Genomic DNA, 22,196 nt, shown 5'->3' with positions numbered 1-22,196 from the left:
CCTATTTAATAACTTTTGTTTATATCATATTTCTTGTTTTATTTTAAGAAGACTCACTAGCTTATATATTTCAACTAAAAAAAAAAGAATAATGACTTGATGATGTATCAGGTTTATATGTTGTTATTGCTCTTATAGTCTAAAAATTACTTGTAATTGCTATCATGATATATTATATCTTATGTATACTTAACTTTAAGTTGTACATTTGCAATTATGATTGATGTAATTCAATAATTATTGTAATTTATATAATCATGTTATTTTAATTTTAAACTTAATAAGTTATGTGATTTAAAATTTTAATTAATGAATGTTATTATCTAGACTTTTCTTCCACATTGTCCCACTTTATCGAATCAGTGGAATGTCCCAATCTTATCCCCATTTTATCCCTATTTTTAATAGGATGAGACAAATTTTAAGATGAGATACGAGATAAAAATGCAATTCTAATAAATTTTTGAAACTGTATATGAGACAAAGGTGTTTCAATCTCATCCCATTTTGTAGACACTCCTATTCATTACAACATAACGGATCGCTATTTCCCTCCCTAAAATATAGTAACCCATTATTTCACACTATTCTTTTATTTGTTCGGCCAAAATAAAAAGAAGGGAATGGAGGGGAGAAAGGAAATTTCGCGGGACTTCTCAGAGTGAGGATTAGCGAGGCACCGTGTTAGGAATTTTTTTCTTTTGGTAGACACCATGTTCGGAAATTAAGTGAGTCCCATGTGGACATGTCCCGATTCATAAATGAGGGCCCATGTACTTCGGTCGAAATTGAATGAGATCTTGTCTATTATTTTACGTGTCGCTGGTCAATTTCTTTTGGGTGGATAGTTAGTTCGATATCTTCTGGTTAATTTATACATTAATTTAAGACTGAAATTTTTTAAATGATCTTAAAGGTGAATTAAATTACAGAGTAGGATTAAAAAGATTAATTCGGTGACACAATTAGACTTGAACATAGAGTGCCAGTTTTATCTTCGGATGTTTCTAGAATCTTCCACGGATGAAGATTCATGTTGATTTTACACATGAAGGATGAAGTTAGTGGTTCACAACCATTTTGAATTTCTTTTTTTTTAAATACTTCTTAAAGACGAATAGGCAAATTGAATACTTTTTTGAATTTCATTTTACATCTAGCAAGAATACATTTGAGAAATCTAACTTAAAAAAAAACATTTTAAATGTGATTTAAATATATTTTTGAGAGTTACTCATATAAGCTCGTAGAAGCACATCCCTAGTCCCATGAGCAAGCGAGGAGATCTTTCTAGGGATTTTTAATCACAGACTTGAGGTGGCTTCAAAAATATCCACATATGTACCAATAAATGATGGTGACCAAAATGGATAAAATTTGTATGTTTAACCTTATATATTTAATATATATATATATATATATATATTCAATCAAATCATGATAAGTAAGTTTTAATATGTTAACAAAATTAATAATAAAAATTTATCATAAGATAAATAATTCATACCATATTCACATGTCATAGTTTAATTAAAAATAAATATATTAATTATATAAGGTTGAGTATATAAGTTTTTTGCTGCCAAAATTTATCTTCTAAATCTTTGACCATTTATGACAGCTGTCATAACGCTAGCAAATACATGTTAATTAGGATAGAATCATCTCTCTTCCATAATAATGTTAAACAACCTTGAATTTTTTTTTTTGGAAAAGAAATGAATAGATTATTAAACCAATCAAAGCATTCTATTATGAGTGGAAAGTGTAACACCTTCAAAAATACAAACCGATTTTTTCGCAAATTATTAAAACCATTATCATGGTAGAAAATTTTCTTACCATGATACATCCAAGACAATATACCACAGGTCTTAAAATATTTTAAAAAAAAGTAATTAGAATCATGAGGGACAGTCAGGATCCTCATGGCATGATATTTAAATTAGGTCATGAATCAAGAGAGACAAACATAATCCTCTTGGTCAAATAAATACTTTTAATAAAAAGGATCAGAGTTTGCATGCTTCACAAAGAAGATATGTCCTAAGTTGGCACAAGATACATTGTATAATCCAAAATAAGAGGCAACGTAAAAGATGGTGTTTCATACACCATAGTTACACCTTTGGTGCTTTCTCGGCCGGACTCGCTCCTGTAAAAATATTAACCACGGGGAATGAGACTTAAAAGTCCCAGTAACCAAAAATTAATATGTAATGATACATGCGGATGTAACTAATCATACGATTGCTAAGTGGGCACACAAAACATTTAACCGAACAATAATTTCAAACAAACCGAACAAGTATTTAATTTGCATGAATGCACCTTATATCCTCCTTTCGCCATGCTCGGACGCCAAATCACCCGGCCAAAGGTGAGTTGGACCAAGCGACACGCCACTCATTGGGTCCAATGAGGGCTTACCACGTGGTAATAATTAACCGAACAGAAATTCCCATTAACACCATACATTAAAATACCCTGACAAGTCATGCATCATTCAAATATCCAAACAGGAATATATCCGAACAATAATATCTCATCATGATAAATAAAAAATAAATTTTTAACCCACTTGGCAATAATTTCAAACAAGTATATACAGTATTTATTTTCAATAATTCATAATTTTTCCAAACAACAAAACAACACATAACCATTCACAAACACACTCATCACAACACATTAATAATGGTTACCTTGTGTCTTGAATAACAAGTTCCCCTTCACAACTCCTTTTTCACCACTATCTTTGTCAATATAATCTACATAATTATTTCACAATACTATATATTAATTTTACATTAAAATAAATAACTCTAATTTAAATAGTTAGAAAGTCTTAGATCTATAATCCATATTAACACTAATTTAAGATTTATGCCTCATTTAACTTCTCAAATTCTTTTCTAAAATTCTCGTACCCTAATAAACTATTTTTTTTATCCTCAAATCACTTCTAGTATCACAATTTCATCCTTCTATATTCTAAAAATTCATCCAAAAATAAATTAAAAATTTTAAAATTATCCTGAAGCCTCAAATCACCTTTCTATAACCTCAAAAATACCTATTCATACTTAAATAAATATTTAATAATTATAGGTTTATCCTTATATCTCAGATTCCACATAAATTCAACCATATAGATCTAGATTTTAAGTCAAAAATTCTTAAACATGAGTTTCAACCTCAAAAAAATATTCTATAATATTTATTATATCCCTAAGAGTTTTAACCTATATTTTTACTCCATCATATCATCAGATTAACTATCCTATAGAAAAATTCTAATCAGAATATTTACTTTATCCTACAAAATAATTATATCACTAGAAAGCTAATATTATTTAGAAAATAACTATAAAATTAATTTTATAATTAAATAAATTTTTAAATGCTAATCTAAACAGGAAAGCTAGAACATACCTGAAGAAAAAGAAAATAATCTCCCCTTACGAGAAAACGCCGAGCAACGTGAGAGGAAGAGAGAAAAATAATATAAAAATGGGATTGTGAGTCCCAAAATTATATTAAAAAAAATTATAGGTTTGAATTTAATTATTCAAACCTTTGGGCCAAAAGTTGCAATTTTCTCTAAATTGCATCTTAGCCTCTCATGCTTCCTAATGCACACACCCCCTCCTTTTTATACATGAAGGCACCTCTTCTCTTTCCTCATCTAACCAATGTGGGACTTAAAAACAACAACCTTTCACCCCCTTTTTTTTGTTCCTTCTACCTTCTCTTTTTTTTTTCAACACATACATAAAAAAAATTATTTATGTATTATATCTTAACTAAATATTGCTTATGTGATTTTAAATTTAAATTTTTAAATTCATAATTAAATACCTAACCATAATATTATTTCTAAATAACCTCAAATAATATAAATTTCTATTATTATCATTTTTTTCTCAAAACCTAAATTCCACAATTTCTTTATTATATAAAAAATCAGGATGTTACAGAAAGCAACTACCCAGAAATGTAAAAATATAACAAATGAGCAAAGAACATTAGAAGGACATTGTATTTTAATTTAAAATTTTAAAGTTCAAATTTAATTCAAGTCCGTTCACATTTAGACAATCTACTACATTCATTTATAATTAAATTAATTTTGATTAAATTAACATATTTTAAATAACATTTAAGTATTCATCCAAGAAGGAACATTGATCCAAGAGCATACTGCTTAAAAAAAGGAAGTAACTTATGCAATATTGTTTACCGGGCATGCTAATTTATTTTATTGTAAAAAAAGGCACATTAGATGAATCAGTCCAGCCACAATTTTTTTTTTTGAGCAGTTTTTGATCGATTTATTGATTGTCTTTTTAGGCGATTCACCCTATTTTCTGCCGAGTTGACCTATATTTGTCATTTTTTTCGTCCAATTTAATTTTTAAAAATTTAATTTCATGCAATGCTTAAAGTCTTTGTTTACTAGTTTGCAAAGACTGAACCTTAAAGCAAACCTTCTGATCGAGTCAATTAGTTATTGTTCACAAATTCACTCAAAGGTTACAAGTTTGCATTTTATCTTTTTGTTTATGTTACAATTTTTAAAGAATAATAACAATAACAATAATAATTTATCTTTGTTGTCATTAAAAGTGATTGTTTAAAAACCTTTTACTGTCTCTTATCTTCTCCTCGAAATTATTTAATTTCCAACAAAACAAAAAACATGTACCTTTTCCCTGCCCTTAGAGGATGATTTCAGTGCAAATATTTTGTTTTTGTCTAAGTTTATCAAATGAAATTATTTAAAATAGATGCAAATTACGTTAAACACCGCATACTTGAAATTAAAAATTATTATTTAATGCACATGAAGAAATAAAAACAAAATGATAAATACAAATGATTTTACACAGATTAATTAGCTGTCAATGCAGCTGTAAACCATGGGCAAGGCCCCTTGCTTTCTTGAAGACACACAATACATCCATATAGAGCATCATTTCAATGAGATTTGTCTACACATGTGCATGCGGAGATTATTACCCTAAAATATTCTAAAATTATTTTTAAAAATAAAATTCATTTTGTATTTGAAAAGTTATTTCTCAGAATTATAATTTGATCTCTACAATATCATGAAAACGTATTGAAATTCATAGATTATAATTATAGATATCACGAGCAATAAATTTAAACAAATAGTAGTAACATCTTTTACAAAAATGAATTTTAGTCCTAGAAATCTTAATTTCATAAATCCTCTGTAAAAAAAAATTGTCTCAAATAGATCTGTTCGTAGTTGAACAATAAATACTAGGTCTGCCAAAGATGCTGAGTCTCAATAGATAACAAAAAGGGTCTCGAGTTTCCTTACCACAACTTACTCAGATGTAAAAAGATAGAAGGCTTTGATAGAATAAGTTTGTAATTTGATTGAAGTGTAATAAATTACAGACTAAAACTAAGAACTGAAAAAGGGCTAATGAATGTAAAATATGCAAGTCTTGATTGAGTATTGATTAGCTTTCTTTATGTTTCTTCTTTATATTTATAGTGTCAAATAGCAGAAGCTTTTCCTTTGAGACTATAATTATAGATATCACGAGCAATAAATTTAAACAAATATTAGTAACATCTTTTACAAAAATGAAAGTATTGATGTTAGTCCTAGAAATCTTAATTTTGTAAATCCTTTGTTAAAAAAAAATCATCTCAAATAGATCATTGAGTTCAATTTAATTTCTCCTCTTTGATTTATTTAGAAAAAAACATAATTTTAGGCCCATGTACTTTACTTACATTTTACTATTGATCCTTATACATTTTTAAATATTTTTGGTCTCTGTAGTTTTATTTTTTATTGTTTTAGATCCCTTCATGAACAAAGTATAAATACCTTAAAGGGATATAAAATAATAAAAAATAAAAGTATAGATATCAGAAACATTAAAAAAAGTATACAAGAATCAATACTAAAATGCAAGCAAAATATAAGAGTTTAAAGTTATGTTTTTTTATTTATTTAACTAATAACCAGATAGGCTCGTGCATTGTCCATAAAGAATAAGAATTAGTGACGAGGTAAATAATGCATGGAGAATTCACTTTGTCTGAAAACAGTACCTGAGGCTTGAAGTGTTTGTTTTTTTGTTCTTCAGATTTATTTTTTAAAATATTTATTTTCAATTAATTAAGTAAAACTGTTTAAACACAATAAAGAAGCAAGCTTCATTTAAAATAAATTATCTTTTCACCTGGAAATAAAAGAACAGGGACCGCCCAAAATTTTCTAAATGACAAGCCGCCTCTGACTCAGTAAATTCAATCAACGTTGGTTTTTTTTTTTTTAGTAAATGGACAAAACAAAACTTTCATTTCATATAATTTATGTCCATTCTTCATGTAATTTTCTTAAAAATGAAGTTTGACTTTCCCTATTAAAATAAGATGAATAGGTAGCTTCAATAATAATTGACAAAACTTCGGAAAGCGATATAAAAATTCAACTGGGTGAGGCAAATCCAGGAGGGCATGTGTAGTACGTGATAGACGGAAGGGAGGAGCAATAATTGATGCCTTCCAAGACATTCGATTGTATTTGGAGCCCTCGTTTCGGATATTCCCCTGCCTATACGAATATTAAACTATCAAATCAATTCACTTCCTTGTATTTTCTTCTCAATATACACTTTAACGAAATTATTGCTCAATGCATTTCTCTATCTGTTTTTAAATTGGTCATGATTGTCCTTTTTTCTTTTTGTAATCTGGTCGATGATTATCTTATTACTGACTAGTTAATTATTCCATGAATTAAAAATAATACACCCATAAAAATACATCTCTTTAATTTTTTTATGCAAATAATCCCTTAAATTTTGGGGTCATTTGTAAACCACTAAACTTTAAATTATGTGTGGATAAACTCATTGTCATATTATATGTTTCATTAGTTTTTAAGACTGACAAATTAATAACTAATAAATTATCTATATTATGTTAAAAGCTTTGAAGTTTTTTTATAAATTATTAAAAATAATTTTTTTGCATGTAACTGTATTTTGAAAAGATTATTAAAACTGGAAGCAGTGAGATGAAAATTAGTCTTTTAAAAATTTTTGGTACAAAACGTTTGCAGTTATTATTTATATGTTAAATAAAATATTACATTCAGTGTAATTTTGCTTTCCCGAACAAGTTGTTGGAGGTTTAATTCTTAGTTTTAGCATGTGTCCCAAACGTACATGGAAAGGATTTAGCTACTACTCTATTAGCATTTTATTGAATTTAATAATGATACGTTTTTTACTTTTACTATATTAGGATAGGATTTAAATTCTTGACGTCCATCCATTCTTCCCCATTTTTGCTATTTCCTCGTTTACATTTTTCACTACCTCAATTTGTCTCATATGGCTGTTAATGATGTATTTGTCATGTCATGATTAACAAGTTAAATATTTAACATATTTTATTGAGAAATATGGTAATGCATACATAAATAAGCGTACATGGTCGTGTTGTTCAAAACATCATGTGATTTTGATCGAAATCAAAAGATGTCATTTATAGATTCGTCAACCACTAATTTGGAAAAGGTCACGTTTTACATTTTAGATGCTTAAATCATAGGTGCATTGTATTGTAAAAAGCAAAAGAAACGTATGAAAAATACTTTGTGCACTAGAATATTTTGATATGGAAGGCTACAAGAAAATGTTCCCTTTAAAAAGTTTTTTTTTTTGGGACTTTCCCTTTCATATTATTATGTGCAAGTCTTTTTAAAATTTCTATAAACCGATCAATGGCTAACTTTATTTTCATGTCTTAATTAACAAAGCATATCTTTGAAAAATGTGGTTATAAATGCATAAATAAGTGCATGTTTCGAACAAAAAAAAAGCACGTATTGTCATAGCATTCTTGTACTCGAAACATTACGTACACTTGATCAAAAATAGAAGACATCATTATAGAAATGTCTAACACCTTTTTAGGAAAGTCACATTTTATAGGGTTAAATAATAATTTAGATCATAAACTGTATGTTTATAGGTGATTTGAACCATGAATTCGTATTTGATTTTGAATTTTAAAGAATTAAACTTGTGGCAATCCTATCTTCACCGTTAATTTGGACTAAATGTCCTTTTGATAGTGGGCCCAAGTCTGCATTCTTTGTCCTCTCTCAATCATGCTATCAAACACTCCATGTTTGTTAGCTCACACAAGCCTCGGTGCTGTGATGACCCTACTTTTTTCCATATTTGAGCCATGCCAAGCATTGGAAAAGAAGAAGAAGAGATGATGAATGGTGAATAAAAGTGAAGTTGAGTTGCCAATTGCTCCTTGTCCTTGCGGTTTACTTGAGTGTTCCTAAACTAGGATACATGAGTTTAAACTAGCATTTCAAAAAAAGTGAAGTCGAGTCATAAATAAAAACAGTTAAGGAGTCAGTTGAGGGTGGTGGACATATCAAATGTCATTCAGCTGAAGGTGAAGAGGCCATGATTCCCAAGGTTGATAGATAGACCATATATATACAACCCTTTTTAATGGGGAGAAAGTAGTAAAACATTGCTAGATGAAGAGATAGAACGCAGGCCTAAATTGACTACAAAACTATTCAACATTATTCAAAATTAACAATGGGGATGAGATTATCTAAAATTTAAATGTTCAAAATTAAAAATATATTAAACATGAGTTTCGAGTTCAAATTATCTTAGACCTATAGTTTAGTATTAAAATTGTTATTTAATCATGTTTTATATTTTTAGATTATAATTTTGATTACAATTACAATAACAATAACAATTACATTACATTACAAGTGTATCGTGCAAGCTAATGAAATGCGTGAAAATACTTCATGCATTAGAATCGTCTAATATGGAAGACCACAATAAAATGTTATATAAATTCTTGGTAATATTGTTTTTTTAGGAAATGTTCCTTTCAAATTATGTGCAAATTTTGGGTTCTATAAATGATTAATGATGAATATAATCGACCCATTTATGTCGACTTTTCCATTTAGGCTCTTAACAAATATACAAGTTCTTTCTTATTTATTGAGTGATTGTTTTTGTGTATTGGCGCGCACAAAAGCATGTGAAAAGATGAATTGGGAGATTCTCCCAACCATCAAAAGAATCTCCATGTCTTATATCAAAACGTGACATGCAAATGACATATATATTAATATAAATTTTATCGTATATCATATTATTTACACTATAAACGTATTAATAACGTGGGGCTGAAGAGTGGGGCCTACAATTTAGATTTTACAAGAAAAGAAGATGAATCTATGATGTGCACAGCCATAACTTCTCTTGGCCAAGTATATATCATATTTTTGTCAAAACAGTTCACAGTAAACTTAATAGGTGTGCAACGTTAAAAAAAAAATATAATACCATAATTATCTCAAAAATCTGTAATTTATAATTCTCTTGTTTAAATAACACGTTAAATATACATTAAAATTAATTTCTGTATATAACTTACCATGCATAATAATTGGAGAAAAGGTTGCTTACCGTGTATAACTTTTTTCAATCGGCAGGAACCGTGTTGAATTTTTATTCTGCAGAATAAGTTGACTTGGTATATGTTCTCATATTTAATTTCTTAGTGATTTATTTTTCACATCATAATTTTAAAAATACACATACGACTATACTTTTGCATCGAAACACAATGACAATATAATTTCTGCAAATAGTTGAATAATTCTTGCCTTTTTTTGGCTGGAATAATTCTCAGTTGAATTATATACACCCTCCCTTAAAAAATACCCTTAAAAAATATAAAGCAGTTTTTGAACGTTGAATGTTACAAAAAAATATAAAGCATTTTTAATACTTTAAAATATAATTATTATATTTTTTCTAACAATGTTTATAATAAATAAATTATTTTATATTTACTTAAAGTGAAATAACTTATTAAATAGAGATAAATATAAAAATATAATATTAATCTGAAGATAATTAATTATTTTATAAGGAGGTAAGTCAATAAAAAATTTCTTATACTTTCAAATGGAGGAAATATTAATTAGAGAAATCCATAATAACAATCACAATAACTTTATCTCAATCTTTATTACGTGGGATTGTGATATACAAATATTAAAAAGATTTAAATAATGGTAGGACTTGCATTTTTTTTTTTGAGCAAATGATAGAGCTTATATTGACAGATGAATCTTATCTATATTTTCATTTTTTTTAAGAATTATTGAAATATGTCCGAGTCTTATTATTTTTGTTTAAAGAAGACTCTTACCATTGTTTTCTATTTTTTTGGTAATAAGAATAGAACACTTATTCTAAGCCCATTATATGTTAAGTCAAGGGCACGTGAAAGTTTAGACTAATTTAGATCAAACTTAGATCATAATCCTTTTAAATAAAATCCCTATCCATATAAACTTCTTGTTAAATTAGTATTCTCTACTTTAAAAATAGGCTAAAGTAGAAATGTTTTTTATTTTATTCCCTTAACTTTATAAAATGTATTTTTAGTCATTTCATCCTAACATTATTAGTTTTATTCCAACAAATTTTTACATTAAACTTTATAAAATATTTTCAAATGTTGACATATTAAATTTATTTTTTTAAAATAATAATGATTGAAACAAAAAATAATCATTGAAAACTAACAATGTTAAGATTAAAAGACTAAAAAAATACTTTGCAAAATTAAAAGATCAATAAATTAAATTCTTATATAAAGTTAAATGATTAAAAATATATTTTAGCCTTAAAAATATAAGATATTTTTAATTGAATTGCATCTATGATAAGTCAATTAGTTTTTTTAAATTAAAATCCTCCTTTTATATTTATTCTTATTCAATAAGGTGTTTCGTGAAGAGTTGAGTGATTTATTTATTAAAAATATTTTTTTAAAAAAATCATGGATTACACATTAAAAATTGAAAATATTTTATATTTTTAAATATCTAATTAAAAAATGACTGAATTTTTTAAAAGAAAGGAGGGCAATTCTCTTGACAGTTCAACAAATCTGATGGTTGTTTACCATTTTTTTAAAATAACGTTGTTTACTATTTTTTTTTTTAAATTGCTCAACTGTTGAAGCGGCGAGTTACCGAGTTGACGGTGAACTCGCCGACTTGTTTTTTTAACCAAAAACTGGACCGTTTCAAATTTGGTAAAAAGTATGCGTTACTAAATTTCTTTTTATGAAGGAAGACCGTCTTGAAAATTTAATTTAAACGAGAGTTTTTTCCCTTCCTTTCATGGTTTACATTTTTGAGATTATTATATTTTGTGTGGATGGACGATGCAGAGGCCTAAGCTGCGGCTTTCTTCTCTGGCGATCTGACAGTCACATTCTTCTTCTCCGAATCCACCAATCTCTTGCCCTCATCAAAAAGCTGCTTCTCCATTCCCGGAAGCCTGAGCTTGATTTCTCTCCCAAGCTGTTTCCCGGCTCTGATTCGATTTGCTGGCTTCCTGAGGATTCAGTGTGTTTCTTTTACTGGATTTGAGCGCATGTACATGGATTTGATTGATGTAAAAGCTTGAGTTGACACTGGATTATTTGTACTGTAGACGTTCTGATCAAACAGAAAGATTTGGCTATTTTATTTAGTTTTGTGTGTTTTGCTGTTTTTGTGGTTTTTTTTTTTGTTCAATTTTTCTGCTGGTGATCTTGGTGGTACAACCCGAGTTTTGGAAGCTCGGGATCTAAAGTCTGATGGAGTTGGCGAAGGAGAAGCAGCGTTCTATTAATGATGGAACTGACCATAATCCCTGCATCATGCAGAAGTTCAAGCTCTATGAAACTCGCTCGGTATACACATCTTATTCGCCCCTTATTCACTTGATTATTGCGTACAATTGTCTTTCAGTAAACTCTTTGCCGCCTGATGTGGGTAGAAATTCTTTTTGCATTTGTGTTAGTATGTTTTTGTTTGTTGATGCAAGCGTCTCTCTTGGTGCGTCTTCTTGGCCAAATCGTCTCATTTATCATTCTTAAGAAGTTAGTTTGTGAACCTTGATGCCTAACGACGGGCAAAATATCCGAGATGGGAGAGGGGCGATTATTATTATTATTATTTTCCCCTGAATTGGTATTTAGACGCTTGCCTCCATGTAATGATGAAGGTGGCTTGGCAAATGGTTATATATGCGCATTCTTATATATTTTTGCAAGAATTGGTTTAAAAAATCTGCCTGATTTGTCCAGCAAATAAATTTTATAATCATTATTTATTCATTTCTGACAGTCTTTGTTCTTCGTAATGGATGTAATGGTTAGTAAAGCTTATTTGGCTTTGCGAAGCAAATCTCATATGGGGTCCTATTATCCAGCATCCATTATTTTACAACAGTACCTGGTAAATTACATCAAGGTTCATTTTGCTTTTCCCCACTCTGAGGTTTACTGAGTAATTGGCGTTCATAAACGTAAAGTATTGCTTTGCTCTTCGTGTTATGGACACTAAATTGTTCGCTTTGCTGAGATTTTCATATAATTTCTACCGATTTGGCATTAATGCAAACATCAACTTTTCTTCTACTTCTTTTCTCCTAATTCTTAAGGTTATTCTACATGCAGAAATTTTATATGATTGGGAGAGACAAGAGCAGAACCTCTTGGAGAGTATTAAAGATTGACAGATCGGAGACAGCTGAACTAAATATCACTGAGGATTCGATGATATACTCAGAAATTGAGTGCTGTGATCTTTTAAGGCGGATACATGAAGGTAACAGGTCAACAGGGGGACTTAAATTTGTTACAACTTGCTATGGAATTATTGGTATGTTCTAAGTGAACTTTTGTGTTTACTATTTTTTCACTGTTATTTACCAGAAAACATCCACCTCATTGTATCTTCTTTTGGTTTAGGATTCATCAAATTTCTTGAGCCATATTATATGTTGCTCATAACAAAGCGAAGGAAGATTGGCACTATTTGTGGGCATACAATATATACCATCACAAAGAGCGAAATGATTCCAGTTCCACATCCTTCCGTGCGATCAAAAATGGCATATCCTAGAGATGAGAACAGGTCTTTAGTCCATTCTACATGTAAATGTAATGTGTCTATGGTACATTTAAAGAGACATCTGAGAGTAGCATTTAGGATTATACCCTGTCCATTGTACTTAGATGAGAATAATGTTATATATTATAGTTATTTATTTGAGTTCACTTTAATGTTTAGTGATAACATTCTGTTTGTTTTATTGAGAAAAAAAATGTTTGAGTGTCATATTCTATTTGTGTTGGAAATTTTTCATTATAGAGGCTTTTTTTGTACTGTGTATGTTGATGTCTTTCTTCAGTGTATGTACACAAAGTGGGCATCCTCAGGTCAACCTCGTCATGTTTCTGTGGTACTATCTACTTGTATCTTTTAAAAGATCATACATACTGCTTCTTCCAGATTTTTGAGTCCTGTAACATCTGTAGTGGTTACCTGCATTAGTTTGTTGTTTTCTTGTCCTACACTCTTGCCAGTTCATTTCCTGCAAATATGTACAGGGGCAATCTTCATTGCTGTTGTGATGTAAATATAACTTTTTGAGTAAGACAAGGTACCGCCAGGGTGTTGCTGGGGAGATTATCTTCTTTCCTTTTTTTTTTTCTTTCAACTTTTGACTGGAGATAATACTCCTTAAGCTGTTTTTATTAGTATTTCTTTCCCTCCATATTATGAAGCATCTATTAATGGGCTTTACCCTTTCTTCTCTTGTGACTTAGATACAAGAAGCTTCTATGCAGTGTGGATCTTAGGAAGGACTTCTTTTTCAGCTACTCATACCATATCATGCGAAGTCTTCAAAAGAACTTTTCTGATAATGGTACATCAGGGCACAAACTTTACGAAACAATGTTTGTTTGGAATGAGTTCTTAACTCGTGAAATCAGGAATAACCTTCAGAATACTTCCTGGACAGTTGCTTTAGTGCATGGCTTTTTTAAACAGGTACGTGCAAAGTCTTCTTTGGTACATGATAAGTTTAAAAAGATTTATCAATGAATCTAATGAAGCCAATGGTAGTGCTAGTAATTTTTTAAAATGTTTCTTTCAATTTTTCTTTTCTTCTTTCTTGCTTTCTACTTCTAAGCCAGGCTACCCTTTTCTTCCATATATTCTTTAGTTAATTTGTGTCAGTTTGTCTTTTATTATGTTACTGACTAATATACTTTCTTGCCTACTCTTCACTTCATGGTATGTTGCAGTTATTAAAGCGTGAAGGTATTAGTGTTTTTATTGTCTTATGTTGGAATGTACTTATCTCAAGGTTGTAATGGAGATTTGATGAACTCTTTAAAGTAGGAAGTAGTTTCAACATTCAAGTTTGACATTTTGCTGGGTAATGTTAATGGTTTGCATACGTCATATGGGCTTGGAGAATTGTATTGATAGTGTTTCAAATTCATATGCCTCTATGTTTGTGTTGTTAGAAAGAATTGGTTCTCTCTCTTTTACTGATTCATGTCATTGCATGGTGTCCAGGTTAAACTCTCTATATTTGAGAGGGAGTTCTACTTAACTATTATTGCTAGACGCTCACGTCACTATGCTGGCACTAGGTATGTCCATTGTTGAATCTTTGAACTAGTGATACTATCAAGGCTACAACATATTCCACATATTTAAGCTCGTGTTCCTCTTTAAATAATGCACGCTTATTTTATCGGTTTGTTATATTTTCTTTCAAGTTTCTAATTTAGTATTAAGACTTCCAACTTGTATTTCTTTTGCTTTTCCTGATGCACTTTGAACTATTGAATTAGCATAAATTGGATGATTTATCTCCAAGAGATTTTCCTTGGTATGTATGTCTTTTGGTGCAGATATTTGAAACGAGGAGTGAATGAAAAGGGTAGAGTGGCTAATGATGTTGAGACAGAGCAAATAGTCTTTGAAGATGCTCAAGATGGATGCCCAATACAAATAAGTTCTGTGGTACAGATGCGGGGATCAATCCCTCTTTTCTGGTCACAGGAAGCTTCTCCATTGAATATGAAGCCTGACATTTTATGTATGATATGGATAAAATACTTCTTTCTAACTGTCTTGTCTTCTCTGTTGTTTACACCAACTTTGGTTCTTTCTCATGCCAGTATCAAAGGAGGACCATAACTTTGAAGCCACAAGACTTCATTTTGAAAACCTTGTCAAGCGATATGGAAACCCCATTATTATATTGAACTTGATTAAGGTAGGCATTTCCATGTGTAAGGATTGAATAATGATCATCTAGCATGCTGATTTCTTTGTCTCTTGACTAACATCTGTTCATATTTGAATGTTTGTTTTTAAGACGCGTGAGAAGAAGCCTCGAGAAACTATTCTCCGAGCTGAGTTTGCAAATGCTGTCAGGTCCATTAATAAAACCATGAGAGGGGAAAATCACCTCAGGTTCCTTCACTGGGATCTGAATCGGCACTCAAAATGGTAGTTTGCACTTCTCTCATTTAAAACTGTAGTTTTTTTCTTGGGTGTTATTTTGACATTATTGGAGCAATCATCTTTAACAGCAAAACTACTAATGTGTTGACACAACTGGGAAAAGTTGCTGCTTATGCTTTAAAATTGACGGGAATCTTCTGTTGTCAAGTGACCCCGAATGTAAGGCCAGAGGGACTGTTGCAAAATTCATTATCTGAGTAAGTCCTACAACAGAGCCTTCTAAACTTGTCTGTCACTTCATTTTGTGCTGGATGTTTGCTATAATAGTATTTCTGTGGCGTTTCCTTTTGAACACAGAATCTATACTGCTTTTAAAACCATGCAATAAGATTTGCAAAATAAACATCTGTTTTAAATATGTCATCCTGCGCCTTGGTATGCATTTGGTATATTAGGCATTATTTTGTTGTTTTATTAATCAAGCAAGTTGAGATTTGGCTTTATTTATTTACAATGACTGATACACTTGCCCTTGAAATTATGTTTGTTAATTGCACACATTTCTGTTAAGATTATCTACTAGATTTTAATATATATTGCAGTATGCTTTTGCCGTGGAAGAATATCCATCAATGTTTTCTGCTTCTTTGTTACAATGGTCGTTAATTGCTGTTACCTAGACATTCTTACTAGTAACTCCATTGATTTTTTTTTTAAATATAATGCAGGAATAATATCCGTGATTTCTATGCCACGCAACAGGCTTGTATTAATGAGGATACTCCTAATAGGGAAACTAAAATTAACAGATGTTATTTCAATGATGATGTGATTGGAGATTACTGTGTCAAACCCTGGATTCTTCAATCAGGGGTCCTGAGGACTAATTGCATAGACTGTTTAGATCGTACTAATGTTGCCCAATATGCTTATGGATTAACTGCTCTTGGACGACAGCTACAAGCTTTAAGATATTTGGAATCACCATATATTGATTTTGACAACCCTTTGGCAATGGAATTAATGGCTGTCTATGAGTCAATGGGTGACACATTAGCATTTCAATACGGGGGCTCTGCAGCACACAACAAGGTATCTTTCTAACCTTTGTTAGGATTTACGTATTGTGAAAAGTAATATGGAATCAAAAATTCTTTGCACCTAATGACTTTATTTAGGATCTGCAGCCAAGTTACGGATGCTTATGGAACATCCCGAGTATTTAAGACATAACAGGCTTAGCACTAGTGAAAAAACTTAGGGGAGACTTGTTGGCTTCACAGGGCTAACCATGATTCATGATTTGATATGCCTGTGATGCAAAATGCTGAGCAGATCAATATGTTGGCATGCCATGCAGCTCTTTAGATGCATCAGTGTATTGAAATAGTTCCAGTGTATAGCCGTCTGTTGAAGCCACCTGATCCTTTCAAATTTGCAAAATAAATTTCTAGCTATCAAGATTAGCTTAATCTTATGGCACGATGATATTGTGTGAAGTAAATCAGTAACCTCTGCAAGTGGGATAATAAGTTGAGTGTGCTTCTAATGCCTTTTTCGAGAAAGGGATCAGGTTGAAGATTCTTTTCCAATTTCAGGTGTTCATTTCTTTCCTGCTATTTTGAAATGTTATTGTTACAATACAATTCCCAAGTCAGAAATGAAGCAATAGAAGCTTGACCACCTTTGTATAGGTATTTGGGTTTTACCCAATCTTTATCAGCTGATAGATTGGGTGAGGAATTCACTGGTGATTTGGGTTATTGGTAAAGCAGAAATGTTTTGAAGAAGCGAGGAAAATTTGTCCAAATTATTAGAGTGGAAATATGAGTTTTCATGTTTGTTTTTCTAGCCTGCAATCTTGGTATGAGTCAGTCCTACCTTCCTATGGAAAAGCACGCCACAGTCATTAAGCAACATTCTACAATGCTTAAGTCCCCCCCCCCCAAAAAAAGAAAAAAGCAAGGTGACTCGACATAACATGTGTGGGGTCCACTGAAATTAAGGAGCCAAATTATTATATTTGTTACTGTTGAAACAACTGTGCATCTGCAGTAAACTGACGAATTTTACAATTGGATTAGATAGATTTTCAATTTTGCACTTGCTATTGCTGCACAGATATTTTCTGAGAGAAGAGGTCAATGGAAGGCAGCCGCGCAATCCCAGGAATTTATCAGAACTCTGCAGCGCTATTACAATAATACATACTTGGATGGTGATAAACAAAATGCAATCAACATGTGAGTCAAATGGCCTGTTTTTCAAGTTATATCCGCATGATTCTATATGTTAACTTATCTGATTTGATTGAAATGAGGTTAATTAATGGTTTTATGATTTATTATATGGACCAGATTTTTGGGGCATTTTCTGCCACAACAGGGAAAACCAGCGTTGTGGGAGCTAGATTCAGATCAGTCTTGCATTGTCGCCAAGCATGGTTCAATTTTAGCTGATGATAACATTAGGTATAGATTGTTTTATTCAACTGCTCCTATTCATGTCATATCCATTTAATCAAGCATCTAAGAGGGGGCTTGTATCAATAAACAGGGAAAAATTATAGACATTCAATATTTAAATTTGAAGTTGTTGACCAGCATTTGTGAGCTGGCCGGTGTTATGCATCAAATATGTGTGCTTAGATCTGTTTTTAACTTAGAGATCAAGCATATTGAGAGGTTGCTTTAAGGAATGTCTTTCTATTCTGTTCCTATTTGAAAGATCTAAGATCATAAACTATTTTAAATTATAAACTATTTTAAGAGTATTTAATGCTGCTTTATTTATTGAAAATGTTCCACTTGGTTCTTACTCTACTTAGAGAACTTGTCATGTAGTATAGCTTGTGACTTTGATTTTGGTAAGAGTTGCAGTGAGCAATATAGAAGGATTATCATTTATTGCTTACTTTACGTGGATATTTCATAAAAACAAGATTTTCAACTTGCACTAATGACTCTTTATGTGAAATTTTTTATTGGCTAAGGATTCTTGTACAGCTTTACTCTAATTCATGCTTTCTTGTGCGAAGATGGAAGTATATTTCCTTTTTTGGGTTGTATACATAAATATTCTCTAAAGGAAGTCATCCTTTGTGGAAAGATTGACCCCATTCCTTTATTTGGGCAGGTCAACTATTAAAAGATCACTGTCAGACGGCAATATTGTTTGTGGAAGTGATTCAATTGGGAACATGGATGATACAAACAGTCAGCATTTATCTGAAAAAGCTGATGACCAATGTCTGTCGGAGTCTGATCCAGATGTCTTTACTTGTGGAAGTGATATTTGTCAATACAGGTATGCTCAAATTGCATTTTGAATGTTGTAAATTCTGGTAGTGTTGGTATATTCTGTTTAGTAGTCCACATGGTTGATACAGTGATATCTAAAATTAAAAGCAGAAAGTTCCTTCTGAAAAATTTGAAAAATAAGATCCCCTCTTTTTGGAGAGGTACAGCAGCAAATGTAAGATTACCATTTGCCTGAGAACTAGACAAAATAATGTGCTAACTTTCTGATACGCACAACAGTGTCAGTTGGATTTCTTGCAAATAAAATTAGAGGATGCATGTGTAAAAAAGTTTACAACTTACTTTTAAACTATGCTGAGAGCATCTTTCAAGCAATGATGTGGTTTCATTTTTTTTATGCATGACAGAAGCTTTTACTTAAAAAAGATGACGAGGAATATTAAATTTCCCTACCTATGAGTCACAATTTGGAGTATTGTATTATCATGAACTTATAATAGATGTGGACTCTTAATCCTTAGAGTTGTCTAATAATAAGTGCTTCCACCTAAACTGCTGGTATCTACTTTGTGATTCAGGGCCCAAAAAAAAAAAAAAAAAACTACTTTGTAATTCATTTCACTACTTTTTTCTCCCTGCCAAACATAATATGCTATTTGAACACAGTAACAGAACACAGAGAGAAAGTGATTGGGGACGTTTCATTATCCAAACCATCCAAACCTTTTTATGGTCTTCCTTTGTCAATATACAGAATACAGAGAGAAAATGATTGGGCATGTGCCTCATTATCTGAACCGTCCAAACCCTTTTATGGTCTTTCTTTGTCAATATACAGGCAGATGCATAGGGGAGTGCTTGAGGGCTATTACTGTGAAAGTGATCACATTTGTTATGATGAACATGGGGATGCTTGTGACTGCTCAAATTTTCTTGACGTGGACTGGCTTTCATCTTCTGGAAATTCTTGTGAAGAGGAATTACTTGAAAGGTATTACCTGTTAACGTTTTATCTGTATCTGATTACCTTTTATCTGTATGGCTACATTGTTGCTTAGTATTTTCTTTTTTTCACTTAAATAATGATGAAATGATAATAATTTATTCACCTTTTTTGCTAATTTCAGTTCTCAAGTGAATATAGAAATATTATTTTGAATTTAGGTTTGAAATGTGCCTTTTTTATAGCAGGAAGGTTATGGTATCCGAGCTTAAATTGGATTACTCTAGCAGGTAAATCTATGGGTTATATAACGACAGGCTAAATCTCTGTCAACTTTTGGTTTGTGCAACAATGCTCAGATCTCATGCCATTGTTGAGAGCAATATTTGGTCAGTCTTCAGATTTTTTTTTTTATTTTTTTAGTTTCATAGAAACATGTTAGTCTTGAGGAATTTTGGAGGAGTGAAGTCTCAAGTCAAGTATCGAGAGCATGAGATCAAACGTTGAAGGGAGAAAATGAATGGGAAAAAAGCCCAATTCACGTTTAATTATTGAGGTTAAGGACCTTACTGTGTCTAAACTGGAACATGTATTCAAACATCATGGTTCTTTTATGTTGTGTAATGTAACGACAATGTTTTGGTGTGAACTGCTTTTATGAAGTTTTTGCGGTCAATGAAATGGATTTACTGTTGGCTATTTAGATTTAAAGCCATGTCAAACCAGTTTATTGATTCGCAGTTTGTTTAAATTGTCATGATTTCAAGTCTCGAATGATTTCCATATTATTGGTGAGAGTCATGAAGTTTGCAACTGTCTTTCTCGACTCCAATTCTTCAAGGTATAATGACTGACCAATAGTTTTAATGGCTACAGGTCAACCAGCATCTCATCAGAGAACATTGCAAATGAACTAAGAGCTGAGGCTACTACCTCTGCAAATGAATCTGGACCCAGCATGAGGGTGAGTGTATATTTTGTTCTAGAAGCATTTCAGAGTAGCATGCTTCGCCTTGAGGAAAGATTAACAAGTTATAGTTATCTAAGAATTTGCATATAAATAACATCCAGTGCATTTAGTTTAAAGGAACACCATGTCCTAGCTGGATATTCAAGGCTAAAATTTACTAGCGAGTTGTTTGTGAACTTGGAGTGATATTATATTTGCTAATGTTTCTTAGGATTACAATTGAGAACTCAAATTCAATTTTCCTCAGTTCTGGAGATGAGGACCTCAGTTTTTGTACTGAGTGCTCTTACAGCATTGTAGGATTATCAGGATGCTTTTATCAACTTCTTGCGTTTCAGCCATACTTCCAGACTAACAAATACTTGGAGTGAACCTTCATATGATATTTATTTCATTATTTTCTAGCATGCTGCCGGTTTTGAATTACATTTCAATATTTTTAGGTGAGGAAGCAGAGTGTGCCGGAGCTCAACAAGGCTGGTGGTTATGCTGAAAACTTTTCGCGCTGGATAACTTATGGAGAGATGCTTTATGTCTAGGAGTTTGTGTCTTTTGCCTGTATTTCAGCATCCGAAGGATGCTGTTTCCTGTACAGAAATAATGGTAAGATATCCAAAATGCAAATAGCAGCGGCATTACTGAGTTTTGTTTGGGGGCGTAAAGACATTTGAGAGCGATATTTTTGCCCCCAAGATCTTCATTCATATAAGCATCTAATGAGAGGTAACATTAGATGTTTCCATTGGTAATTCTTTCAGATCCTCATAGGTCTGCTCCTTAGGTATACATTGGACATGGCTGAACATTCAACCGTGTGTTCAGTGTTCGTTAGAGAAAGTAATTTTTCACCTTTGAAACTACTATTACCTGATTTGACCAGTAAGTTATTTGCATCTCTTTGAAGTTTGTGTTCCTAGATTTTCCTGGATAACTATGACAATTCATTATCAAAGAACTAAACAGGCTGCTTTTGCTGTAGCTGACTTCCTCTGTTTGTCATCCAGCGTAGTCTCTCTTTCTAAGTCCTAACTTCAGTTCTTGTATTCTTCTTAATCGGCTCACCCAATTTAAAAAGTTTGCAGACGTTAATAACTGGTGGGAAAAGAGGGAAATTAAGGCCTGACGCTTGAATTATTAATTGGCTTATCAGCATTGTTATTCTCTTTCCCCCCTTAAAAAGGATGATCCAGGTGGATTATTTATTGCGTGGTTCTTTTTACTTACTTTACGCATTAATTAAATTTCTAGCATTCATGCAATTTGCATTCATTCAAAGAAACTACTAAGCGACATGATTGTGTTTTAATTTTTCTTTATTTCTCGAACATGTATATATAAATTAATGAAAATAACTAATTCGAATTTATTGACACATCCATCCCTCTCTCCATATTTGGGCATTAACAACTCTCGTCATTGAGGTGTCTGGTTGACTGGAGAAATGCTATCGACCTGCCATAAAGCTTCAGTCTCCCTTGCATTTTTTTACATGCAAAGTCGAACATGCATTTTCTTGAATGTAAAGTATGAGTTATATTATTTATAAGTAGTTAAATACTAGGATTTGTTATAAATTTTGTTTTATATTGATGATATTGATATAAATATTGGTATTTGATGAGAGGT

The 22,196-nt window shown here is 31.3% G+C and overlaps 1 protein-coding gene and 1 long non-coding RNA gene across 5 annotated transcripts; one reads left to right on the top strand and one right to left on the bottom strand.

The window, feature by feature from the left end:
- Window positions 1-1,997: 1,997 nt before the first annotated feature.
- On the bottom strand, window positions 1,998-3,613 carry LOC129287799 (uncharacterized). The gene is made up of 3 exons (XR_008587815.1): window positions 3,436-3,613; window positions 2,706-2,771; window positions 1,998-2,155 (listed from the first exon to the last, which is right to left on the bottom strand). It is a non-coding gene; the product is annotated as an uncharacterized LOC129287799 (long non-coding RNA).
- Window positions 3,614-11,238: 7,625 nt separating this feature from the next.
- Window positions 11,239-21,564, top strand: LOC129287994 (phosphoinositide phosphatase SAC2-like). 4 transcript variants are annotated; one of them, XR_008587862.1, is made up of 17 exons: window positions 11,239-11,814; window positions 12,583-12,787; window positions 12,877-13,042; window positions 13,738-13,963; window positions 14,498-14,574; window positions 14,839-15,026; window positions 15,109-15,206; window positions 15,309-15,442; window positions 15,526-15,654; window positions 16,126-16,489; window positions 17,519-17,640; window positions 17,755-17,868; window positions 18,533-18,703; window positions 19,496-19,648; window positions 19,846-19,989; window positions 20,477-20,564; window positions 21,014-21,045. XR_008587862.1 is itself a non-coding variant. In XM_054924295.1 (17 exons), the coding sequence occupies exons 1-17, from the start codon at window positions 11,719-11,721 to the stop codon at window positions 21,107-21,109; spliced, it is 2,472 nt and encodes an 823-aa protein (XP_054780270.1). In that variant the 5' UTR covers window positions 11,241-11,718; the 3' UTR covers window positions 21,110-21,564. The 4 variants fall into 4 exon arrangements, 3 of the variants coding, with proteins under 3 accessions (XP_054780270.1, XP_054780272.1, XP_054780271.1); XM_054924295.1 differs by having other exon boundaries at window positions 11,241-11,814; window positions 19,846-19,890; window positions 21,014-21,564; XM_054924296.1 differs by having other exon boundaries at window positions 11,242-11,814; window positions 19,849-19,890; window positions 21,014-21,564.
- Window positions 21,565-22,196: the final 632 nt, after the last annotated feature.

Source organism: Prosopis cineraria, unplaced genomic scaffold (assembly GCF_029017545.1).
Source record: "Prosopis cineraria cultivar Desert tree isolate PC_DT_omini unplaced genomic scaffold, ASM2901754v1 PC12, whole genome shotgun sequence".
Lineage (NCBI taxonomy): Eukaryota > Viridiplantae > Streptophyta > Magnoliopsida > Fabales > Fabaceae > Prosopis > Prosopis cineraria.
Note: the sequence above shows the minus strand (reverse complement) of the source record. Positions and strands in the feature narration are given on the sequence as shown.

Bases quoted from the DNA above. Each gene is read 5' to 3' on its own strand.
- LOC129287994 (XM_054924295.1), top strand. From the start codon at position 11,719: ATGGAGTTGGCGAAGGAGAAGCAGCGTTCTATTAATGATGGAACTGAC. The intron at 13,043-13,737 runs GTCTTTAGTCCA...CTTGTGACTTAG, and splicing joins TATCCTAGAGATGAGAACAG to ATACAAGAAGCTTCTATGCA. The intron at 18,704-19,495 runs GTATGCTCAAAT...GTCAATATACAG, and splicing joins AGTGATATTTGTCAATACAG to GCAGATGCATAGGGGAGTGC.